The sequence below is a fragment of the Grammomys surdaster genome, unplaced genomic scaffold, assembly GCF_004785775.1.
Source record: "Grammomys surdaster isolate TR1022 unplaced genomic scaffold, NIH_TR_1.0 126036, whole genome shotgun sequence".
NCBI lineage: Eukaryota > Metazoa > Chordata > Mammalia > Rodentia > Muridae > Grammomys > Grammomys surdaster.
The window spans coordinates 3,492,955-3,515,450 of record NW_021620849.1 but is presented as its reverse complement, the minus strand read 5'-3'; the positions used below and the strand labels follow the sequence as shown (position 1 = coordinate 3,515,450).

The 22,496-nt window shown below is 46.9% G+C and overlaps 1 protein-coding gene across 1 annotated transcript in view; it reads right to left on the bottom strand.

Annotated features, from left to right (window-relative positions):
• Positions 1 to 22,496, bottom strand: part of Slc28a1 (solute carrier family 28 member 1) — a 48,164-nt gene that overhangs the window by 7,870 nt on the left and 17,798 nt on the right. The window contains exons 9-12 of the mRNA XM_028754858.1: positions 16,856 to 16,936; positions 14,636 to 14,716; positions 9,968 to 10,093; positions 2,089 to 2,219 (exon numbers count right to left, since the gene is read on the bottom strand). Of these exons, the coding sequence (XP_028610691.1) occupies positions 2,089 to 2,219; positions 9,968 to 10,093; positions 14,636 to 14,716; positions 16,856 to 16,936 (419 nt within the window). The remainder of the gene's footprint in view (positions 1 to 2,088; positions 2,220 to 9,967; positions 10,094 to 14,635; positions 14,717 to 16,855; positions 16,937 to 22,496) is intronic.

The following is a 22,496-nucleotide window of genomic DNA, read 5'->3' as shown; positions in this document are numbered from 1 at the left end:
TATATGTCAGGGATGTAATTCGCTTGGTAGAGCACTTGCCTAGCGTGTGCAAAGCTTTGGGAGTGATAGTATATGGCTATAATCCCAACATTTAAGTAGCGGAGGCAGAGCCGGGCAGTGGTGGCGCACGCTTTTAATCCCAGCACTTGGGAGGCAGAGGCAGGCAGATTTCTGAGTTTGAGAGTTTGAGGCTAGCCTGGTCTACAGAGTGAGTTCCAGGACAGCCAGGGTTACACAGAGAAACCCTGTCTCGAAAAACAAAAACAAACAAACAAACAACAAAAAAAAAAGTTGCGGAGGCAGGAGGGGCAGGAGGATCACAAGTTCAAAGTTATCCTTAGATATAAAGCCAGGTTACAGTTTGAGACCAGATGAGATACTCAACACTTTGTCTCAGAAAAAAAAAAAAAAAAAGAGGTCTACAGAGTGAGTTCCAGGACAGCCAGGGCTACACAGAGAAACCCTGTCTTGAAAAACCAAATTAAAAAAAAAAAAAAAGGAAAAGAAAAGAAAAAGAAGAAAGAAAGAAACAGTGGGGGGTGGGGTGTGGGAAGAGGAGGTGTGGGGTGATAGAGGTAGTTTGAAGTCTATTTCCACAGGACAGAGCAGCCCAGAGCCTCAGGCAGTGTGAGGTTTGGGTTATTCCTTGGGCTATCTTTTCAATGTCTGAGCATGGGGAGTGTTGAAACAATCTTATGAAGTGTGGGCTGGCCCGGAATTTACTGTGTAGTAAGGATGGCCTCCAGTTCCTAACCTTCCTGCCTCTACCTCCAGGTGCTGGGACTACCAACATGTGACACCACACCCAGCTTCTTCTCAACATTTTTAAAGGTTTGGTTGTTAAAACTGTTTGGTGATAAAACTGTGACAAAGGCACGTTAGGAACCTGGAACTCCACTTGCCAATATGAGGCTGCCACCTGGTGGTCAGATGTCAGAAATGCAGAGAAGGTGGCAGGGAGCAACACCAGGCTGCACCAAAAGCTAAGCCACCCTAGTGAACCTTGACCAGCCCTTTTTATTTCTTGCTGGTTAGAAAAGTGAGGTGAGTGCTTGTTTTTGCTGCTGTTGTTTTCTTTGTTTTGTTCTGTTGACACAAATCTTCCTACGAAGCCTAAATTGGCCTTGACTTTGCTATGTAGCCAGGCTGGCACTGAACTCTCCATTTTCCTACGTCAATCACCTCAGCAAGTGTGTTCAGCCTGGAGAAATGGCTCACAGATGAAAGGTAACTGAGCTGGGTGATAGTGGCTCAGGTCTTTAATCCAAGTACTCGGGAGGCAGAGACAGGTAGATCTCTGTGAGTTTGAGGCTAGCCTGGTCCATAGAGCAAGTTCCAGGACATCCAGGGCTTCACAGAGAAACCTTGCCTTGAAAAACAAAAACCAACCAAACAGAAAGAGTATCTAGCTGCACTTCTAGAGGACCCAAGTTCGATTCTCAGCACCCACATGGAGGCTCACAGCCACCTATGTGCCAGGGAACTGTACGCCCTCTTCTAGCGTCCTCAAGCACATGGTGTGGGTACAGACACACAGACAAACATCATGCACATTAAATAAATAAATAGTATAAAAGAGTGTGTTAAGACTCAGTCAGAGGTTAAGAGCACTTGAGTGCTCTTTCTAGGTCCTGAGTTCAATTCCCAGCAACCACAAGGTGGCTCAAAACCATCTGTAATGGGATCTGATGCCCTCTTCTTACATGCATGAAGACCGAGCACTCATGAACATAAAATACATGAATAAATCTTTTTTTTAAAAGTGTGTGTTTCGCCTTTAATCCCAGCCCTTGGGAGGCAGAGGCAGGCAGATCTCTGAGTTCGAGGCCAGCCTGGTCTACAGAGTGAGTTCCAGGACAGCCAGGGCTACACAGAGAAACCCTGTCCCAAAAAACAAAAACAACAAACAAACAAACAAACAAACAAAAAGTGTGTGTTTGCATATCAAGCCACACCAAGGCAGAGATGGGAGAGAATGGGCCCTAGCTCCATGGAAGACAGAAATGAATCAAGGACAATGCTGTTCTTCACACCTCTGCCCCCACACCTTGCCCTAGTGCCCCCAAGAAAGCCCCCAGCTACACTCACCCATACGTCAGCTTCACACCTTCCTGGCTCCGGAACTTGGACTCTTCCACCTCTGGGTAGACCAGCTTGGAGAGGGCCAAAGCACAAGGGGCCGCCATGACGGAGGCAGCAATTAAGGAGGCAGCGTCAATCTGCAAGAACAGCAGAGATGGTGGTCTGAGGCTGGTAAGAGTGGAATGCTTGCTTAGCATGCATGAAGCCCCGGGTTTGATCTCCAGAACTACGCAACCAGGCGTGGAGGTGCATGTTTGTAATCCCTACACTCAGGAAGTAGAAACAGGAGGACCAGAAACTCAAGGTCCTCCTCAGCTGCAATAGTGAGGTCAAGGTCAGTCTGAGACCCTGTCCCAAAATATAAATAAATAAAAATAAATAACAGGGAGGTTTTGAGGGACAGGTAGAAGAAATGTGGTGGCAGAGGAACAAGTATTTATGTGTGTGATATGTTCTTATAAGTATGACTCCACTGTACTAGAGCTGGCATGGTCATTAATAATCCCTTTTATGTTCAGATGATTTCCCAGTACTTCTGCGAGGGTCCAGGAGATGGCTGGGCTAGTAAAGGGGCTTGCTGCTAAACCTGAAAACTTGAGTTCAGTCCCTGGAACTGAGATGGTAGAAGGTGAGAACTGACTCCTGTGAGCTGTTCTCTTCCACACACGAACACATACACACACATGTAAACACACATATACACACATATATATACACACATACACACACATATATATAACACATATATACACATATATGTACATATACACACACATATATAACACATATATACACATATATGTACATATACACACATATATATACACATATATAAACATATGTACACATATCTACATATATGTGCACATATACACACATATATACATATATATATACACACATATACAGACACATATACACACATATATAAATACTCATATACACACATATATACATACACATATACACACACACACATATATCACAGGTAAGATACACACAAAAAACAACAAAAAAAAAGAATGGTCACTGTTTTTAAAAAAAAAAAAACAATACTGGCCGGGCTGTGGTGGCACACGCCTTTAATCACAGCACTTGGGAGGCAGAGGCAGGCGGATTTCTGAGTTCGAGGCCAGCCTGGTCTACAGAGTGAGTGCCAGGACAGCCAGGGCTATACAGAGAAAGCCTGTCTCGAAAAACCAAAAAAAAAAAAAAAAAAAAAGAAAAAACCCAAGCCCCCCCCCAAAAAAAAAACAAAACACAAAAAACAATACTTCTGCAAGGTAGGCCAAGCAAGTGACACTACCCTATCTAGTGACAAAGAAATTGAGACCCCAGAGGAATAACTATGACTTGCTCAAATTAAAGGGAGAAGAATCAAAATCCAACATGGCCTTTGGCTCTGATTTCACAGGTTCTCTTCACCCAGGCTGTCTCTCTTTGACAACTAATCCCCTTCTGGCTGAAGAGTTTATGACAGTTTCAGACAACACTCCAGACTTTTTAAATGTTGTTTTTAGTTTCTCGGGTGATGGGATGAAATGAGGGCCATACCCATGTTATGTGAATACACAGCTTGGGCTAAGACCAGAGGGTTTCTTTCTCTGATGTAACTCTCCCTAGGTTTAGTCCTGGAAGCTTCCAGCCTCCATACAATCTAATCTTCCAAGCTGACTGATTCAATGCAGCTTCTCTCAGCTTCTGACTGAATTGCTCTGCTTGGCCTCAAACTAACTCTGACAATATGTTTTAATCTTCTGGCTTCTTCTCATTCTCTGGCTTATCTTGTCTTCATTTGCAGCCTGTCTCTGTAAAACTGTCCCAGTAAAACTACCATCTCCCCTTCCTATCTCTCCCTGCACCGCTCTTAAGTGGCCTCTCTTCCTCTGCTGAGAGTAGGGTGTATCCTATCTCTGCCACATTCTGTCAAACCTTTCTCTGATTCATCACTTTGTCTGCCCCTCAATTAGATGTCACTTTCAAATATGGCTGCTTCCTTTGACAAACTAACTTTACTTTTATTTTTCAGGATAAACAGTGTATACTAAGGAAGTATCTGTATTCCAGTCAGAAGGATTAAAGGTGTGTTATTCCAGCTGGATCACACAGACCTAGGAGGTCTTTAGATGTGATCCCTTGCCAGAGCAGCCATGTTACTGGATTAAAATTCTTTTACAAGAGCTGAGAATTGAGATGGATAAAGCAGGTAGCTCATCCCCGTCTCTGCATAGCTTATGTGAGGTAAAGGGATGTAACCCCTACGTTCTATCTTTGAATACCCAGGGGGACAGGGAACTCACCACTTGGAGGCAACTTATCTCACTCACTCCTGGATTAAGGAGTCAGCCTCCCTCAGCAGCCCAAAGGCACTGGGTCTCTCTAGAAATCACACTGGACAAGTACTCCAGCAAGCTTGTAAACCACCACCAACTCTGAGGGGTGGGGAGAGAGACACTTTCAAAACACATACCCCCACTGCTCCAGAGACAGCTGAGCAGCCATCCCTCCACTGCACTACTCATCAAACTGAAATCAGAATCAACCATCTAACTGACAATGAGCAAATAGCCTTTTCCTTTAAATTTATTTTGTGTGAGTGGGCATTTTGCCTACATGCACACATGTGCATTGTGTGAGCCTGGTGCCTGCGAAGGCAAGCAGAGAGCCTCAGATCTCCTGAGACTGGAAATACAGATCACTGTGAGCTGCCATGTGGGTGCTGGGAACAGAATGTGGGTTCTCTGTAAGGGCAACCAGCGTTCTCACCACTGAGCCATCGCTCCATCCTGAGAATGGTCTCTAGAAAGTGATGCTTCTCGGAGCCGTGCAGTAACATGGAAAGTGTGCACAAACCTGTGTGAAGAGCACGACCCTAACTATGGGGAAAACAAACACCAAATTGCCTAGAAGAGGTCCAGGAAGGAGTCCCCTAGTTGTCAGCATACTGGGTGTCCCTGGTGAGCTGGGTTTGAAGTGATTTTCTTTCTTGGTGCTTTTTGATATCTTTCAATAAGTCCATAACTCTACTATTTTTTTAAAAAAAAAAAAAAACAGAAATGCAAGATAGATCTTGTCTCCTTAAATTTTGTAGTAAGCCAAGAGCAGTTTTTAAATTTTAAGTAGAAAGGATGCAGCTCAGGCAGAGTGTTTGTCTGACATGCGGGAGCACTAGGTTCTATCCCCAGCTAGGGGTGGTACCGTCCTGTAAACCTAGCACTCTGGATGGAAGAATCAGAAATTCAAGGTCATCCTTGGTTATGTAGTGAATTTGAGACTAGCCTAGAAACATGAGACTCTTTTTAAAAGGGGAGGGTCGGGGAGGGGGAATGGAGAGATGCCTCCACAATTAAGAATCCTTGCTGCTCTTGCAGAGGACCTGAGTTCAGTTCCCTCCCCACACCAGGCAGCTTGAAGCAGATGCCCTTTTCTGGACATGGTGGCATACGCCTTTAGTCTCAGCAGAGGCAGGCAAATCTCTGTGAGTTAAGACCAGCCTAATCTATAATTCTAGGCTACTCAGAGCTACACAGTGGAACCCCTGCCTGAAGAAGGGGCAGGGAGAGGACAGGAGGTGAGTTTGCATGGGCTCAGGCTAATAAAGGCAGAGGGCAGATGTTCTCAGAAACAGACAGGACGTGTGGCAGCTGAAGGAGGCCTGGAGACCTTCAGGCCCTGAAATCCTCCTTCTTTTTCTAAACTCTACTTTTCTCCTTACTCAGAAGCAAAAACCACACAGGGTATGAAAATGAAGAGTCCCTCACAAAGGCTTGGTCCTCAGCTGCCTCAGAGCTGAGTCCACCAGTTAGTTAATCCATCCACACTGACTGCGGGAAGGAAAGCCTGGCTGGGAGAAGTAGGTCACTGGGACATGCCTTTAAGGGTACATCTTGGACCCAGACTCTTCTGCCTCCTCTTTGCCTCTCTGTGTCCTTGACTGCCCCGAGGTGGACACCATTATCCTACGATACCCTCTCTGCCATGATGATCCATCTCAACACAAGCCGAGTGATGGGCAAAGTGGGTGGAGACCTCCAAAGGCATGATAATAAATAAAACACATCTCCACTTTTCAACTCTTCCTCTGGGGTGCTTTGTCCTAGAAACAGGAAGCTCACGTGCACACCATGAAAACGAACCAACAAGAGGCCCAGCTCCTTTTCTCTGTCACCAGCACTCGATGGTAAGCCCAGCACCCTGACCCCTTCTGGATAAGGCGCAGTCTGGATGGATGCCCTCTTGGAGATTTCAGGGCTTCTGTTGTCTTCTCCCTGGCTACTCAGCTCCAGCGTGGACACCATCACACCTGGAATCTGGGGCTTCTCTCTCTACTAGCCTAGACCCAATCTCTTCCTTCAGCTTGAAGAGTACACTCAGTAATCTTGGATCTTAGGAGGGACACACATTCCAGAGCCATTTCGGCCACAGTCTCAAATGTCACAGTGGCGGTTCCTGCTCTTGATGAAGATGCAGGACTCCTGCATGCAGGCAGTGAAGCTGGGTGCTGGTTCATCCCACACTAACCTATTGTGGCCCCTTTGCGTCCAGCCCTGCATCCAGGAGCCCAGTCAAGAATGCCTCCCATCTCAGCCGCCCAGGCTTCCTCTACCCTCTGGAAATAGGACAAGAACACATCACCTTTCTGAAAGGTATTTAGTGAGAAAGGAGACAAAGGAGAGATTTCTGGTCTGGTTTTGGGGTTTTGGGGGGAGGGGGTTGTTTGTTTTTGTTTTTATTTTATTTTATTTTGGTTCATCAAGACAGGGTTTCTGTGTAGCCCTGGCTGTCCTGGGACTCACTCGGTAAACCAGGCTGGCCTCAAATACAGAGATCCGCTTGCCTCTGCTTCCTGAGTGCTGAGATTAAACTCGCCCACCATTGCCCACCTTCTGATCTTTTGTTGTTGTTGTTGTTGCTGTTTTTGTTTTTCGAAACAGGATTTCTCTTCATAGCCCTGGCTGTCCTGGAACTCACCTATGTACACCAGGCTGGCCTTGAACTCAGAAATCCGCCTGTCTCTGCCTCCTTATGCTGGGATCAAAGGCGTGCGTCACCACTGCCCGGCCCACTGATCTTAATATGGTCTCTTTTCAGTACCATGCTAAGTATTTTCTGACCATCTTCAGTCTATCTTTTATGGCTAGGCAACCAGCATGTCTGCCCATTTTACAGATGTGGAAACTAAGCAACAGAGTCACTTTACCCACTCAGGATCTTTCAGACCTTGTTTCTCTTGGGGACAATTCAATAAGAAACATGAGTGGCCAACTCCTGAATGTTACCATGATCAGCCTGAGTTCAGAGACTCCTGCACCAAGAGACCAGTTTGTTTAGATTTTTGGTGAAAACTGGTGTGATCCTTCTCCCCTATCTCCCAGGGGATGGGGCTACATGGCATGAAACACCACCCAGAAAAGCACCAACTGTTTACTGCGGCCAGCAGCCACATGTCCAAAAGTGCAAAGAAAGCCAGCCCTGGGGGTACAAGTCTGTAATGCTAACTATTTGGGAGGCTAAAGCAGGTGGTCACCAGTTCAAGGGCAGACTAAGTAACTTAGATATTTTTTTTAAAAATGGGACCTTAGCTCAGTGGTACAGCGCTTGCCTCGCATTTGGGATTGAAGCCCTAGGTTTACTTTTCAGCACTGAAGAAAGAATACCGGACGCCTCACTTTAAACTGTCCATGTTTCACGTACTCAGTAGCTCATGGCTACTGTGATGGACAGGTCCTACTGCAATCCAAAGACCTGCAATAGGAAGAATGTGGCAAAGGGTCAGAAGCTGAGCCACAAAGAGAAATCTGTGGGCTGAGGACCAGCGAGATGGCTCAGTAGGTAACAGGACTTGTCATAACAAGCCTCCGTTCAATCCCCAGAACCCATGGTGGAAGGAGAGAACGGACTCCTTCCTAACCCACACGTGACATGCATACCTTTGACATGTGTGCCCCCCATGCTCATACACAAACGATAATAGTAAAACCGTTTTGGAAATAAAAAAATAATCTATGAACTGGGGTTATAGCTCAGTGACCTGCCTAGCACATATGGGGTCCTGGGTTTAAAAGCCAGCTGTACAAAACAAAGAAAAAGAATCTGAGAGGCTCCCTGGGAAGGGAGTAGAGGAATCAGGGCCGGAGGCCAGGCAGTGACAGTTGAGGGTGGGTAGGGGGCAGAAGAGAGCTTCTCCGCAGCCAGGGACAGAAGAAGTAGAGAGTGAAGAGAAGGAAGGAGATGAGCTTTAAGGCAGATGCTATAAAACGGACAAAAGTCTTGCGGTATAGATGGACTCTGACTTAACAGCTCAAACAAATAATTGCTACATCAAGGCGGTAATAAAATGATGAGCATTCTGCAGAAACTACACTTGGCTTTTTGAATTGTGATCCTTCCCAGGCTGGCCAGTGGGATGTTTTCTTGTGATGCTGGCAGCGGCAGCCAGTCAAGCCCCAGATCCAAGTCTGTCCACAGGGCCGGGGGAAACTTGGTGCTGACAGTGGACTGTCTTGGGATGGAGCTGGTATTTTCAACTTAAGATACATTTATTGGTGTGTTTACTGGGCATAGCCTTGCTGTACATCTGTGGGGTTTTTTTTGTTTTGTTTTAATTTTGTTTAAAATGGGATTTCACTATGTGACCATGGCTGGCCTTGAACTTTTGATCCTCCTGCCTCAGCTTCAGGAGTACACAGTTGGTGACCACAGTTTGTTTGTTTGTTTGTTTTTATCTGTATATCTCTGGCTGTCCTAGAACTCACTCTGTAGACCAGGCTGGCCTCAAACTCAGAGATCTGCCTGCCTCTGCCTCCCTAGAGCTGAGATCAAAGGTGTGCACCACCACCTCCTTTGGCTTTATTTTATTTCTTTTAGTGTGGTAAGATACATCCCTTGCCTTTTAAGTTCTAGTTAATGACTAGAAGTGTCTGCAAAGCTCATGTGTCTAGAAAGAACATGGGGATCTTAAAACTGATCACAAGGCCCAGAGCAAAGTTAAGATATTTAAAGACCTTAAGATGTGCAAGTAGTGTGTCTATCTAATATGTCATTAGTGAGAAACAGTTCCACCTATAAAGTTTGGGGTTTCAAATTTTGTATGCTTAGTTTTTTTCTTTGACTTTTGAGGCAGGATAGCCTTCAGTTCTACATGTAGTTAATGACCTAGGACTTCTGATCCTCCTGCCTATGCTCTCAAGGGCTAGGATTACAGCTCTTTTAAAAAAGGAAATTGGGGCTGGAGAGATGGCTCAGTGGTAAAGAGCACTGACTGCTCTTCCAGAGGACCTAAGTTCAATTCCCAGCAACCACATGGTGGCTCACAACCATCTGTAATGGGATCTGATGCCCTCTTCTGGTGCGTCTGAAGACAGCTACAGTGTTCTCATATACATAAAATAAGTAATTCCACACATGTGGAAGTAGATATTTTTTCTGCCTATGCTATTGTATTGTGAATTAAGAGTCCAATTCATAATACTGGATCATCTCATGAGAGGACTATATTATACATCATTTAGGCCAGATCCCAAGGGAAAGCCTACATGTGGGACTATGGGAAAGTGAGCATGATTTTGAAGTCAGATCTGGGTTCAGATCCTGGCTTTAGCCATTAATCTATTCTCTGAGCCTCGATTTTCTAATCTATAAATCTATAAAATGGGAATATTAAAGCACCCAGCATAGTCCCTGATACATAAAGGGAATTCTAGAATCTGTCCCAGCACCCATTTGAAAAGTCTAACCAAGTAGACTTGCTCAGACACAGCTGGTCATTGAGACAGAGTGGGGAGGGGATACCCCATGGCTGCTGCTGTGACTAGAAGCATGTGGGGCTTCCAGAAAGGCAACTTCAGGTCTTTGGCATAGCCAAGCAGAGAAAGGTTATACCTACCCCAAAGGAGATGTAGGCGCCCAGGAGGCTGCCAGCAATAGTAGCATAGCCTCCAGTCATGACAACGTGAACTTCAGAGAGTGTCATGTCTGCCAGATAGGGCCGGATCAGCAGCGGAGCTTCAGTCTACAGACAAGTCAGAAGACAAACAATGAGCTGCAGTGGTGACTGGGCATTGTGCTCACTGTCCTTGCTCTCAAACTTGGTCAAGCTTATTCCTGTCTCAGGGTCTTGGTTCTATATGGATGGCTGAGCCAGGAGTGATGGCCACAGTTCTTAAGGGAGAATCTCAGAGGAGGGGACAGAGGGTGGGTTCAGCTAAGCCTCTCTGAATCTCATTGTCCTCCCACCTCTGTGACAGGACCTGCATACCACCACCCAACCCGTGTGTTGACACCACGTGCCTCACACCCAGGCACCTCCCCCTCAGTGCTTACAACCTGAGACAGAAAGGATCCTCATTTTCCAGGGAAGCAAACGGAAGCTTGGAAGGGGAAACAAGCCCGAACTTCTAATGAGCCCAAGGAGTATCATCCAAAAAGGGGCTGGGCTTGCAGTGGACATTTGCTCTGGGGCTTGTGGGGAAGTCTAGACCACTCGTTATTTCTCCAGTCCAACTATGGAGCCCCTGGCATTCTTGGTACTGCTTTGCAGGACGGGTATGATGGTTAATCTTCATGGTCAACGTGACTGAGTTTAGAATCACTGTGGAAACACACCTCTTAGTACACCATAAGGGTGCTGTCAGAGAGGTCTAACTGAGGAGGGACGGTCCACCTGCCCTGAATGTGGATACACTATCTCGGAGACTGGGGCCCCAGAATGAATACAAGGTACAAAGTTGTAGGAGATGAAAATCAACCCTGTGAAGGAAAAAGTGGGATGGAAAGCGAGGTGCCTCCGGCTCCTGTGACTTCTGGAAGAGTCCCGGTCTACTGCACACGGCATTAGATCCAAGATGGCTCCCAGCACAGCAGTGAAACAACAAAAAGAAGTCCTAACTCCTCCCACTTCTTCTGAGTAACCTCATCAGGCAGGACTTTCATTGGAGCCTGGTGACAGTGTGATGAGATATGATTGGCCAAGGATTTAGGGGGCTTGGGATTGGCTCAAACACTGTATATAAGCATACTCGCTGAGCAATAAACTCAGATATGCACCCTGATGCTGGTCTCCAGAGCCTGAGTACCTGGGATTCATCACGTGACTCTGTCGCCTCACACCCCTCCCCCATCCTCATTCCTATACCCAAAGACAGTAAGGTAGAGCACATTTGTCTCACGCCACTTCCCACAATGTGACCAGCTGCCTCACACCCCCACCGCCTTGCCCTCTCTACCATGATAGACTGTACGTCTAAACTGTGAATCAAAACAGGCATCTCCTTCCCTCCTTCTTTACGTTGTTTTTGTAGAATGTTTCATCACAGAGAAAAGAAAAATAACCAATACCCAGAAATGACAAGAACATCTTCCTGGGAGCAGGAAGTGTGTGTAGGATATAGATAGTCTGTGAATTTAGAGGATGATGGAATCTATGAAGATACGTGACAAAAAAAGCCTCGTGGTCAGGGAATATCAGCAAAGGCCTCCTAGAGGGTGTGGTACTGGGTCATTGTCAACTGAAACTGGAAGGAGCCAGCTACACAGACTGGTGGCTCAGCCATCCATACAGAACCAAGACCTTGAGACAGGAATAAGCTTGACCAAGTTTGAGAAGTGTTGAGGAGGAGGATGTGTCTGTCACTGAGTGCTGCATGTGTGGGGACTTGTTTGACATGGAGGCAGAAGAGGGTAGACAGGCTGTGGAGAAGAAGTTCATGCATTTGGATAGGCCATGGCATGAAGGATATTGTGTGTGTGTGTGTGTGTGTGTGTGTGTGTGTATCCAGGATGGAACCTCTAGGGTTTTGCCCATGTTAGACAAACATTCTACCAGTGAGTCACACCCCCAGGTCCTCATACATGTTTTTGATTGGGTTACTTAGAGATATGTCTCAGGATGAATGTCAGGAGTGAGGTTGGGAGCAGGGAGAACAGGAAGTGATTGCAGTGGTCCAGGAGACTGACAACACGGCTCACGGTAAGGGAGAAGGGCAGGAACAGCAGTAGGTAGCAAAGGCGGAGCTGAGGTACCTGGTACCAGGTGGGATGCTCAGACAGAAGAGACTGAAGAAGGCAAGATGGCATTCTGAGTGGTATGAACAACTCATGGGAGATGTTAGTGTTTCCTCAGAGTCTCAGAAATGTGCAGCTGTGCCAGGGGAGAGTCTCCAGGTCCTGTTCAGTACATTTGAGACATCTCTGAGGTATTGAGCTAGTAGGGTAACAAACCAGTCCAGAGTTCAGGGAGGAAGAATGGGCTCGGGGCTCCAGATCAGGGCATATTTAAAACATTTACAGCCGTGGTGCGGGTATAAAAACCTTGGAGAGGGAATGTGGACTGCATAGGTGGCCCAGGCCTGCCATCCTTAAAGACTGAAATGATGTTAGTAAAACCTTGAAGGTTCCTTATTCCGTCCCTCCCTTTGAGGGAAAGGAGGAAATCGGACCAACAACGTAGACACACTAACATGCTCTGGGAGCTTTGAGAAACCAGAGTTACATCACTGCTATGTATGTTTTCTCGGCAGACACAGGCTGTATCTTTAAGGTTTCATGCTTCTGTAGTATCAGATCCTCCTCTTGTGCCTCAGTTTGAACATTTTAAAGAGATTTGGGTGGTAGCCCATACATGTAATGGAAATACTCAAGAGGTAGAGGCAGGAGGATCAGTAGCTGGAGGCCAATCTTGGCTACATGACAAGTTTGAGGCCAGTCTGGGCTACATAAGACTCTGTTTAAAAAAAAAAAAGCAGAGGGGGGGGGCAGAGAAATGGGAGGGAGGTTGATTTTGGAAACAATTTATCTGCAAGCACATCTATTTATTACACCAAATATGCAAACTATAAAACCCTATGTGAATTTAACATGTTTGCTGTTGCAGGATATTTAATTACACTATGAGCCACAAGATTGTGTTGTTTACTGTAAAAACCTGTTACTAATTGTGTGTGGTGTGGCTCAGCCTTAGCACACACCTTTAATCCCTCTGGCTGAAATACAGATATGCCCTTAGCACACATCTTTAATTCCAAACAACGAAGGTAAAGTTAGTTTGTAGAAAGAAGCACCCAGGGCTGGTGAGATGGCTCAGCGGTTAAGAGCACTGACTGCTCTTCTAGAGGTCATGAGTTCAAATCCCAGCAACCACATGGTGGCTCACAACCATCTACAATGAGATCGATGCCCTCATATGGGTGTCTGAAGACAGCTACAGTGTACTTACATTACATATAATAAATAAATAAATCTTTAGAAAAAAAAAAAAAAAAAAAAGAAAGAAGCACCCATGGTTGAAAATGATGTCTAAATGAGTGGCAGACAAAGTGAAGAATCAGAAAAAGATTTGACAGAATAGGATCTGCCCAACTCTCACAAGAAGAGGAAGGAAAGGGAAGCTATTTAAGAGAGAGCAGTGGAGAAAAGGAAAGGAGGCGGTTTGACTCCCACAGTCATAGAGAGACAGATTGCAGAGAAAGAACAAGCTAGACCAGAGAATGAGAAAGAGCCAGAAGATTAGAACAGATTGCCAAAGTTAGTATGAGGCCAAGCAGAGCAATTCAGTGAGAAACTGATAGAAGCCAGATTGAATCAGTCAGCATGGAGAGGGGCTTGAGCCAGAACAGCTGAGTTGATCAGCCAGAGCTCAGAAAGACATAGGAAGCTCACTAGAGTGAACTTACTCAGCAGTCTCAGAGCTAAAAACAGTCCAGGCTTAGATTAGATTGTATGGAGGCTAGAAGCTTCCGGGACTAGGCCTAGGTTAGCAGATGAGACAGTAAGCCTCTGAGACGATGATTACATCAGATGAATAAAAGTTACATCTTGCACCTTAACAAAAAACAGGCCAATCTTTTCTCTTTCTTTCTTTCTTTCTTTCTTTCTTTCTTTCTCTCTTTTCTTTCTTTCTTTCTTTCTTTTTTTTTTGAGACAGAGTTTCTCTGTGTAGCTGGCTCAATATTTTCTAAAAAAAAAAAAAAAAAAAAAAAAACCAACCCAAAACTCAAAAACCCAAAAACCAAAAACAACAAGAACAACAAAACTCTAAACTACCCAATGAAATAAGGAATCACTTGGCAAGAATATCTCTTAGCAACTCCCTGACTTCTACAGTCTCCTTCTTGGGAAGATTAACCCTGAAAAGACTCAAGTGACTTCAGAACTTTATTATTTCAAGAAATACATTTCAGACAGAGGAAAACTAAGACAAACTGATAGAGAGAAAAGAAGCCTGATCAAGGAAAAACAAACAAACAGACACAAAACAAAAACCAACCAACTAAATATGTCTTTACTTATCCAGGCAGGATCTTGGCCAAACCATTCCTATCTCCCTAACCTCAGTTTGTCCACTTAGCCTGTCAGTATCTAAACTGATGACAACAGTCCAGACTGAAGCGATAGAGGTGCCAAATAGACCGTGTCTGGGTTTGGCATGACACAGGCAGGACACACAGCATCCCTGGAGAGCCTTCTGTGAACCTGGAGACAGGTTAGATGGCTCTCCCTTGAATTAGATGGGATGCCTGCCCACCTCCAGTCTCTTTGGGGTGGCAGCAGTACCTACCTGGCTCACAAAGATGTTTCCTGCCACACTTAGAGTCTCAGTGGCTGAGGTGCCCATGGTGACCTGCATCAACCAAGCAATCTGGAAAAAAACAGAGTACTCATGAGCGGATGTTAGCAAGACAGAGTCAGAAAGAGTTGGGGGTGAAAGTACCTTAGAAGTCTCCCAGTCCAGGGCCCGGCAGTGGTTTGAATGGCCCCTCCAAAACTCATGTTGAAATTTAATTAGCACTGGAGGAGTATTAAGAGGTGATCAGGAGAATGTGGAGATGGCTTGCTGTTAAGGTTTGATCTGTTGCTACATATGTAATGGTAAATTCTGTACGAGAGGATTCTTGACTTTAAAAGCTTTTGTTGTGTGACCCTTGTTCCTTGCTTAATACTATTGACTAAATAAAGTTGCCACAGTCAGTTACTGAGGGATTAGAGGTAGGTGGGTTTAGAGTGACCTGGTTGGGGTAGAGGATTGCTGAGGAGAAGGAGGAAGAACGAGAGGAGGAAGCTGCCATGAGGGGAGATGAACCATAAGCATGGAGCCAGGAGAAACAGAAAGTATCTGGGGTATACTGCTAGGGAGGTAGCCAGGTCAGCAGTTAGAGAAGAAGATTAGGAGTGACCCCCCCAGTAATTGTCAAAGCCAAATAAAATAACCATAGTCTGAGTCTTGTTTATTTGTAAGCTAGTCAGGGATAAGCTTAAATTGGTTGTACTACAGCCCAGTCAGTCAGGTAAAGTCCCGGGACCCGTGTAAAAGCATCCACCTGTAATCTCAGTGCTGGAGAGGCGGAGATAGGAAGGATCCCCTTCCAGTAACTGTACGGCCTCAGTGGGAGGATGTGCCTAGTCCTGCTGGGACTGGATGTCCCAGGGTGGGGTGGTACCCACGAGGGGCTTCTCCTTCTCTGAGGAGAAGGGTAGAGGGTAATTGGGGGAGGGACTAGTAAGGGTGGGACTGGGAGGAGAGGAAGGAGGGGGCTTTGAAAAAGCAAATAAATAAGTAAATTAATCGAAGAATTAATTCACCATAACGTCTAGCCTGGTTTTCCTCAGTTACTTAACTAGAGACTTTCTTTTCCAAGCAACATTTGGTAGCACGCCAGGGTCTAGAGTTCAGTGGAAAGGGTTTGGGACATATTGTACTAGGAAGTTCTTCTCTGGAATGTTTCTGTGCCACTGATGCCTCTCAGCCTCTCCTCGGCTAGCCTTCCTTCATAAGCATCTGTGATTAGCTTCCCCTCCTCTCTTCCTCTGGTCCAGGCCCATCATTCTCCACCCCTCCAGCCTGGCTGTGGAGGATGTGGATTCTTTCCTGCTTATAGCATCATTTGTCCACGCCCATGGTTGAACACATGCTCCAGATCCAGGGACAGTCACCTCCTCTGGACTCTGCAGGTTAACATAAGTGTAGGTCACTTTTTATTCTTGCTGTCATCCAAAGGTGCTGACTTATTCTGAGCTCCGTTGGCTAAAACTTCAGGATCTTTTGCCAGGTCTGATGCTTTCAAATGCTAACTCCTACATCCTAGTCATCTGCAGGTTTTACAAACCTAAGAATGGTTGGGTTGCCAAAGGTGTTCAGTGCCAAGTCTGACAACCGGAGTTTAATCCCCAGGTCCCACATGGCTGAGGGAGGAAACCAGCTCCTGCAAGATGCCTTCTGACCTCCACATGTGCATCCTGGTATGCATGCATGCACACACGTGCATGTGCACACACAATAAACAAATAAATCAACAAGTAAACAAACAACTAAAATTAATAATCCTTTTAAAGTAAACATATTTATACCAGCTAAGTCTGGCCTACGTGGCCTGGTGTTATAATCTCTGTGGATCATTTTGGTATAAATAATGTTCCCTATGTTGCCTTCTAGACCCCCAACCCTCCATCCCATAAAGATAGCATTAGATTTTGTGCTATTTCCCCCTAGTGTCAGGACGAGAGACCTTCTGAAGGGATGTTTAGCAATAGATTCAGAGAGAATGTAAAGTGTGGGAGGAGAGCATTCTGGGAAGGCATGGGCTTCAAGAAGCAAGAGGCTCTAGGAGGGTATGAACCCTGGGAGCAGAGGATTCTGGGAAGGCATGGATCCAGAAAGCAAAAAATTCTAGAATAGAGAGGTAGACCTTGAGTCATGGGACTCCGGGAGAGTATGGGCGCTGGAAGGCTGTGCCCGGGAGCTGGTGACTCAGAAGCAGCACACCCAGGCCTGAGGACTCACCTTCAGGATCACCCACTGCATGAGGCCCAGATAGTACAGAACTGACATGACGCAGCTGAAGAAGATGATGATGGGCAAAACCTGCCGGGAGACAGGGTCCTGGGTTAGAGGTGTGGCAGAGCCAGGCAACAGCCCGCTCTTCCAAAGCCTTCTCGCCGCAGAGGTCTGCCAGGTGCAGGGAGTAGCTCTGAGGTCTGTGTAAGAGTCCCAGGTGATCCCCAACACAAGCCTGCACTGGGCTGTGAGAGGACCTGCCTTTCACCACCTCTTCTTCACCTCTATCATGAGGAGAAATCCTTCAGGATTGTCATGAAGGCTAAAGGAGCTGGCTCAGGTCTAGCACACTCATGGACTCTCCTTCTTCCACATAAGCTCAGTTCTGGGCTATGACTCTGGCCTGGGGACCCTCCTTTGTGTGGCGTTCTGCTTCTGTTCAGGGCGATCAGGCTTGGAGCAGATGTATCCCAGCCCTGCAATTCGCATCTTACCTTGTCACCCTGTTTCCTTTTCAATCATGCTTCATATCCATTCCTTCCCTTCCAGGTCCACAGCCCACCCCAGGGCTTTCTTGCTACAGCCCTTTAATTTATTTATTTTAAATATCTATTTTATTGTTTTAATTACACATATACGGAGGGGTGTGGTGCGAGCACATGAGTGCAGGTGCTGGCAGAAGCCAGAAGAGGGCATCACATGCCCTAGAGCTAGAACTACAGGTGGTCGCAATGAACCACCTGACACAGGTGCTGGGAACCGAACTGGGGTCCTCTGCAAGAGCAGTGTCTGCCCTTAACTGCTGAGCCATCTCTCCAGCCCCAACTGTAGCTCATCTGTAGTAGCAGAGCTTGCATATCTTTTGACAGAGGGCTGGTTTAGTAGCCCACAGCATGACCACCCATGATGAGCTAACTGTCAGGAAAGGAGAAAGCCCTTGGAGTCTCTTGAGAAGCTTGCACCCACGTCTTGAGTATATGACACTTTCCTAAGTCCTTCTCGCTCCTTCCTGCTCATGCTGAAAATTAAAATAGGAAACAGAAAAGGAGAAAGAAGCTTCCTGTGGGAACGTGAGAGACAGGCTGTTAGGTGAGAAGGGAGAATCTCACCATGGACATGGTCTGTGTTATTACATGAGGGAAAGGCTGGAAGTTTGTGTGGACCAGGGACATCATTCAAGGTCTTGCAAGGGTCCAGTGACAGCAGGCATCTGAAAGTGAGTGGCTGAGTGCCAGGGCTTGGGGAACATGTGGCTCTTGGGTTCTTCTTCCCATTGGAGAGCTTGTCTTGCCCGTGTTTTTCTTTTCAAATAGTTCAAATAGTCTGGCAGAGTTGCTAAGGCTATGGGAATTCTCTCTCATTAACAAGTGGGGAATGCCGGGCAGTGGTGGCGCATGCCTTTCATCCCAGCATTTGGGAGGCAGAGGCAGGTGGATTTCTGCATTCGAGGCCAGCCTGGTCTACAGAGTGAGTTCCAGGACAGCCTGGGCTACACAGAGAAACCCTGTCTCAAAAAATCAAAAAAAAAAAAAAAACCAGTGGTGAAGACAGGCTGGAGAGGCAGCTCTTCCAGAGGTCCTGAGTTCAATTCCTGGCAACCACATGGCACCTCATAACCATCTATAATGGGATCTGATGCCCTCTTCTAGTGTGCTTTAGGACAGCTACAGTGTACTCATATACATAAAATAAATAATTCTTTTTTTAAAAAAGTGAGAAAGTTGGACCAGGTGGTGGTGGTGCGTGCCTTTAATCCCAGTACTCGGAAGGCAGAAGCAGGCTGTGAGTTTGTGGCCTGTCTAGAATGCATAGTGAGTTCCAGGACAGAGAAACTCTGTCTGTAAAAACAAAACAAAACAAAAATGGGAAAGCTGGAATATTAAAACATCAGGAAAGGGAGCCAGCTAGATGGTTCGGCCAGTAAGGATGCTTGCCACCAACCTGGCCAACTGTGTTTCATCTCCAGGACCCACAAGGTAGAAGAAGGAATCAACTATTATTTTCTGACTGTAACACTGATACCAAGGCATATGTGTGCCTGTACTCTCTCACATATACAGACACACAGACACACAGACACACAGATACTGAATAAATCCCTTTAAAAAGGAAAAGAAGGCACTATTCCCAAACACTTATATGCTGTATGCCATGGCTGTGGGGAATTTGGTTTTCTTTCTCTCTCTCTCTCTCTCTCTCTCTCTCTCTCTCTCTCTCTCTCTCTTTCATTTCTGAATTTCCCATCTGTTCCTCTATTTTTTCTTCCTTTTCATTTTGAGGGTGCAGAGGATCTAGCTCAGGACTTAGTGCATGCTCTGCAAGCACCTGCCACGTGTTCTGTCTGGGTCCCCTGTTCCTGTAACAAAGCAGAGGCGAGCCTCAGAATTGTCTATTTAGTTTTGAACTTGGTGGGTATGGGAGGCCCACGTAATCTCTAAGTGGAATGTCCCACTGGATAAAAGAGTCTAGGGCTGAGAGAGAACTCTGGATGGTGACTAGATTTGGAACTTGGCCCATGAGAAATGCAGTTGAGGCCTTTGAGATAGCTCAGCAGATAAAGGCTTGCTACCGAGCTTGATGACCTGAGATCTACCCTTGAGAGCCCCACAGGGTAGGACAGAAGCAGCTCCCACAAGCTGTCCCCTGACTTCCACATTTACACTGTGCCACACATGTACCCCCCAACACATACCCAGTAAATTAATTAATTAAAAGTAAAAGAAAAGCCGGGCAATGGTGGCGCATGCCTTTAATCCCAGCAGTTAGGAGGCAGAGGCAGGCGGATTTCTGAGTTCGAGGCCAGCCTGGTCTACAGAGTGAGTTCCAGGACAGCCAGGGGAATAAAGAGAAACCCTGTCTCGAAAAAAAAAAAAAAAAAAGTAAAAGAAAAAAAAGAGGGTGCGTTCCAGCAGAAGCAACAGAACAAACACTACTCACAGAGACCTGCTGAAGTGTGCAGAACAGGACCCTGGAGAGGAGAGGAGAGTCTAGGAGACCCAGGCCACCAGTTAGAATGGCCGAAAGGAGAGGGACATAGACCAAGCAGCACAGCCAATTATCTATGAAGGAGCCTCAGCACTTGGGCAAGGCAAGTCTCGAGACAGACTATGGCACTCAGGAAGAAGCCTAGCTAGGGAAGAGTGGTGTCAGAGGAGGTGTGTGGACACCGACCAGAAGCCAAATAACATTGAGAGGGAGCAAGAGACCCAGAGATGGCACAGACAGACAGCACTTCCGGGAGGCCAGGCTGGCAGGCAGGGCCAAAGGGCAGGAGCTGGCTATTTGTGTTTTGAAAAGGGAAAGTCTTGCACAATCTCTCAGAACAAGTAAATGGTCCTAGGTGGCAGCAAAGATCTGTTCCCACGGCCCAGCTGTGGGGATGAGAAAGAAAACGGTGTGGCTTGGTTCCCCTCCCCCTTCCCAGCCAACACCACCCGCCTTCTCTAGACTTGTTCCACTTCACACCTATTGCCGTGGCTTGCCTGCTGTTGGGGACATCACATGACAGGGAGCGTAGATACTGGATTCAGAAACTTCATTTCTGCCTTAAAACTCCTCCTTGCTAATGCTTGGAACTACTCACAGCTCAGGTGGTGACATCATTCTGCTCTCCCAGAAGCCAGATGTGATTCCAGTCAGCTGGTGCGGTTGACTATGTGAGGGACTCCAGGGCAACTGGCTGCCTACAGCCCCGGGCTCAAGCTGGGAGGACATGCCCAGGATGGCAGCATGGGCATCAGAAGGCATGTTCTAGCTATAGGTGGAGGCTGTTGGTGAGGGGGACGCTGCATTGGCAGTGAAGCAGTGAATTGTGGGGAGGGGGAAAGGGAAACAGAAGAGAAGGGAGGGGTCTCTAGATGCTCAGTGATAAAGTGTTTGCCTGGCACGTGAAGCCCAGGAACCATTGTACCACAAAGAAGAGAAGAAAAGCACAAAGGAAAATAAGAAGAAAAGAAGGGAAAGGAAAGGAGACGGAAGGAAGGGATGAACAGAGGGAAGGGGGAAGGCAGGGAAACTCCAATTTTCTAAGGTAGGGTATGTAATAACGTCCCTGGGCAAGTATGATCTCACAACCCAGGAACTACCTTTGGGTCTGCAGTGCCTGGGATGGTAGACAAGCAGTGTGTGTAACTCAGGGCAGTGCTACAGAGGAAGGACTATTAACTCCTACTATGTGCCTGGAAGGAAGTCCTACCGTGTGCCAGATACTCAATGATATGTGATGGCTCATCGATCCTCAGAGCAACTGAGGTGGCTGTAATTATTTCCATTTAACCAATGGGTACACTGAGGCTCTGAGGTGTGGGCTACCCACCCAAGGTCATACAGCTGAGAATGGGTAGAGACCACTCAGATGCCAGGAAGGTTGCCAAAGTCCTGTACGGCTGAGGTGTGTGCCCTGGAGAAAGCTTGATTCTCTGCATTCAGGGTAGCATGTGTCCCTGCTAGAGGCTGAATCTTCCAGATTCCCATGATAAAACCAAAGCCTGGATGACAGGCTTAGATTCCATCAGGAGGGGCCACTCTCATGAATGAGGTCAGTTTCCCTTATACAAGAGGCCCGGAGTCTCCCTCTGTCTTCAAGCTCGTAAGGATGGGAAAGGAGTTGATTGTGACCAGGGAGAGGGATTCCTCATCAGAACAGGACCATGGGGGCACTCTGCTTTCCTTTCCAGCCTCTAGAACATTAAGGAGTGGGGTCCTGTTGTTTGTGAGCCAACATGCTTATAGTTTTTAATCATAGGATCCCATACTATGAGGACCATGGCTCCAGAGTCTCCACTGCACCACACCCTTGGAACAACTTCATCCTGCCTGGAAACCCAACCTATCCAAACTGGCTGTCTTTCCTCGGCCATCCCAAGTCCTTCCTTCCAGCCTTCCCTCTCAGTCTCTGCTCTCTTCCCACCCCATCTCTGAAAACAGTGCTGTTGACGGGGGTGGAGGGATTAAGGTCTGCCTTAAGCAGGTACCCCAAACTCTCAGGAGATAAAAAGGGTTTTTTTTCACCTTTGGGACTCCTCGCGGGGAACGGTTGAACCCTGCTTAGCTGAGGTGGGGCCTGTGCCAGTGGCTGGAGCCATCCATTGTGAGAGGCGGAGGGAGTGTGATCCTGGGTCAGCCAGACCCAGCAAGAAAGCAGGAGCTGGGGGTGTGAGGAGGGGGGACTGGGGGGTCAGTGGAAAGTTACTAGAAGGGAGCCGGAGCCAAAGCAGGGGTGGGGTCAGGGTTGGGAGGGTGACTAATCAACCAGATACAGCCAGGAGGAGGAGGACACCACTCGGACTGCGCAGAACTCTGGGCCAAGGAGAAGCAGAGGACTAAAATGTCCCAGGGTGATTCTACTTCCTGGAGAAAAGATCATTTGGACTAGGTCCCAGCAGGAGACAGCCTAGGTTCTAAAAATCTGCAGGAGCTCAGGGAAGGCTTCCCAGCATAGACACTGGCCAGAGGCTTAGACTAGAGTCTGAGAGGCATGGGAGGAGCCTTGAGTTCAACTCAGTACCCAACAGAGCCACCCTACCTTGTGGGCAAGTCTCAAGACTGAAAGAAGTATGTGTGGTGTATGTGGTGTGTGTGTGTGTGTGTATGTGTGTGTAGTGTGTGTGTGTGTGTGTGTGTGTGTGTGTGTGTGTGTGTGTGTGTG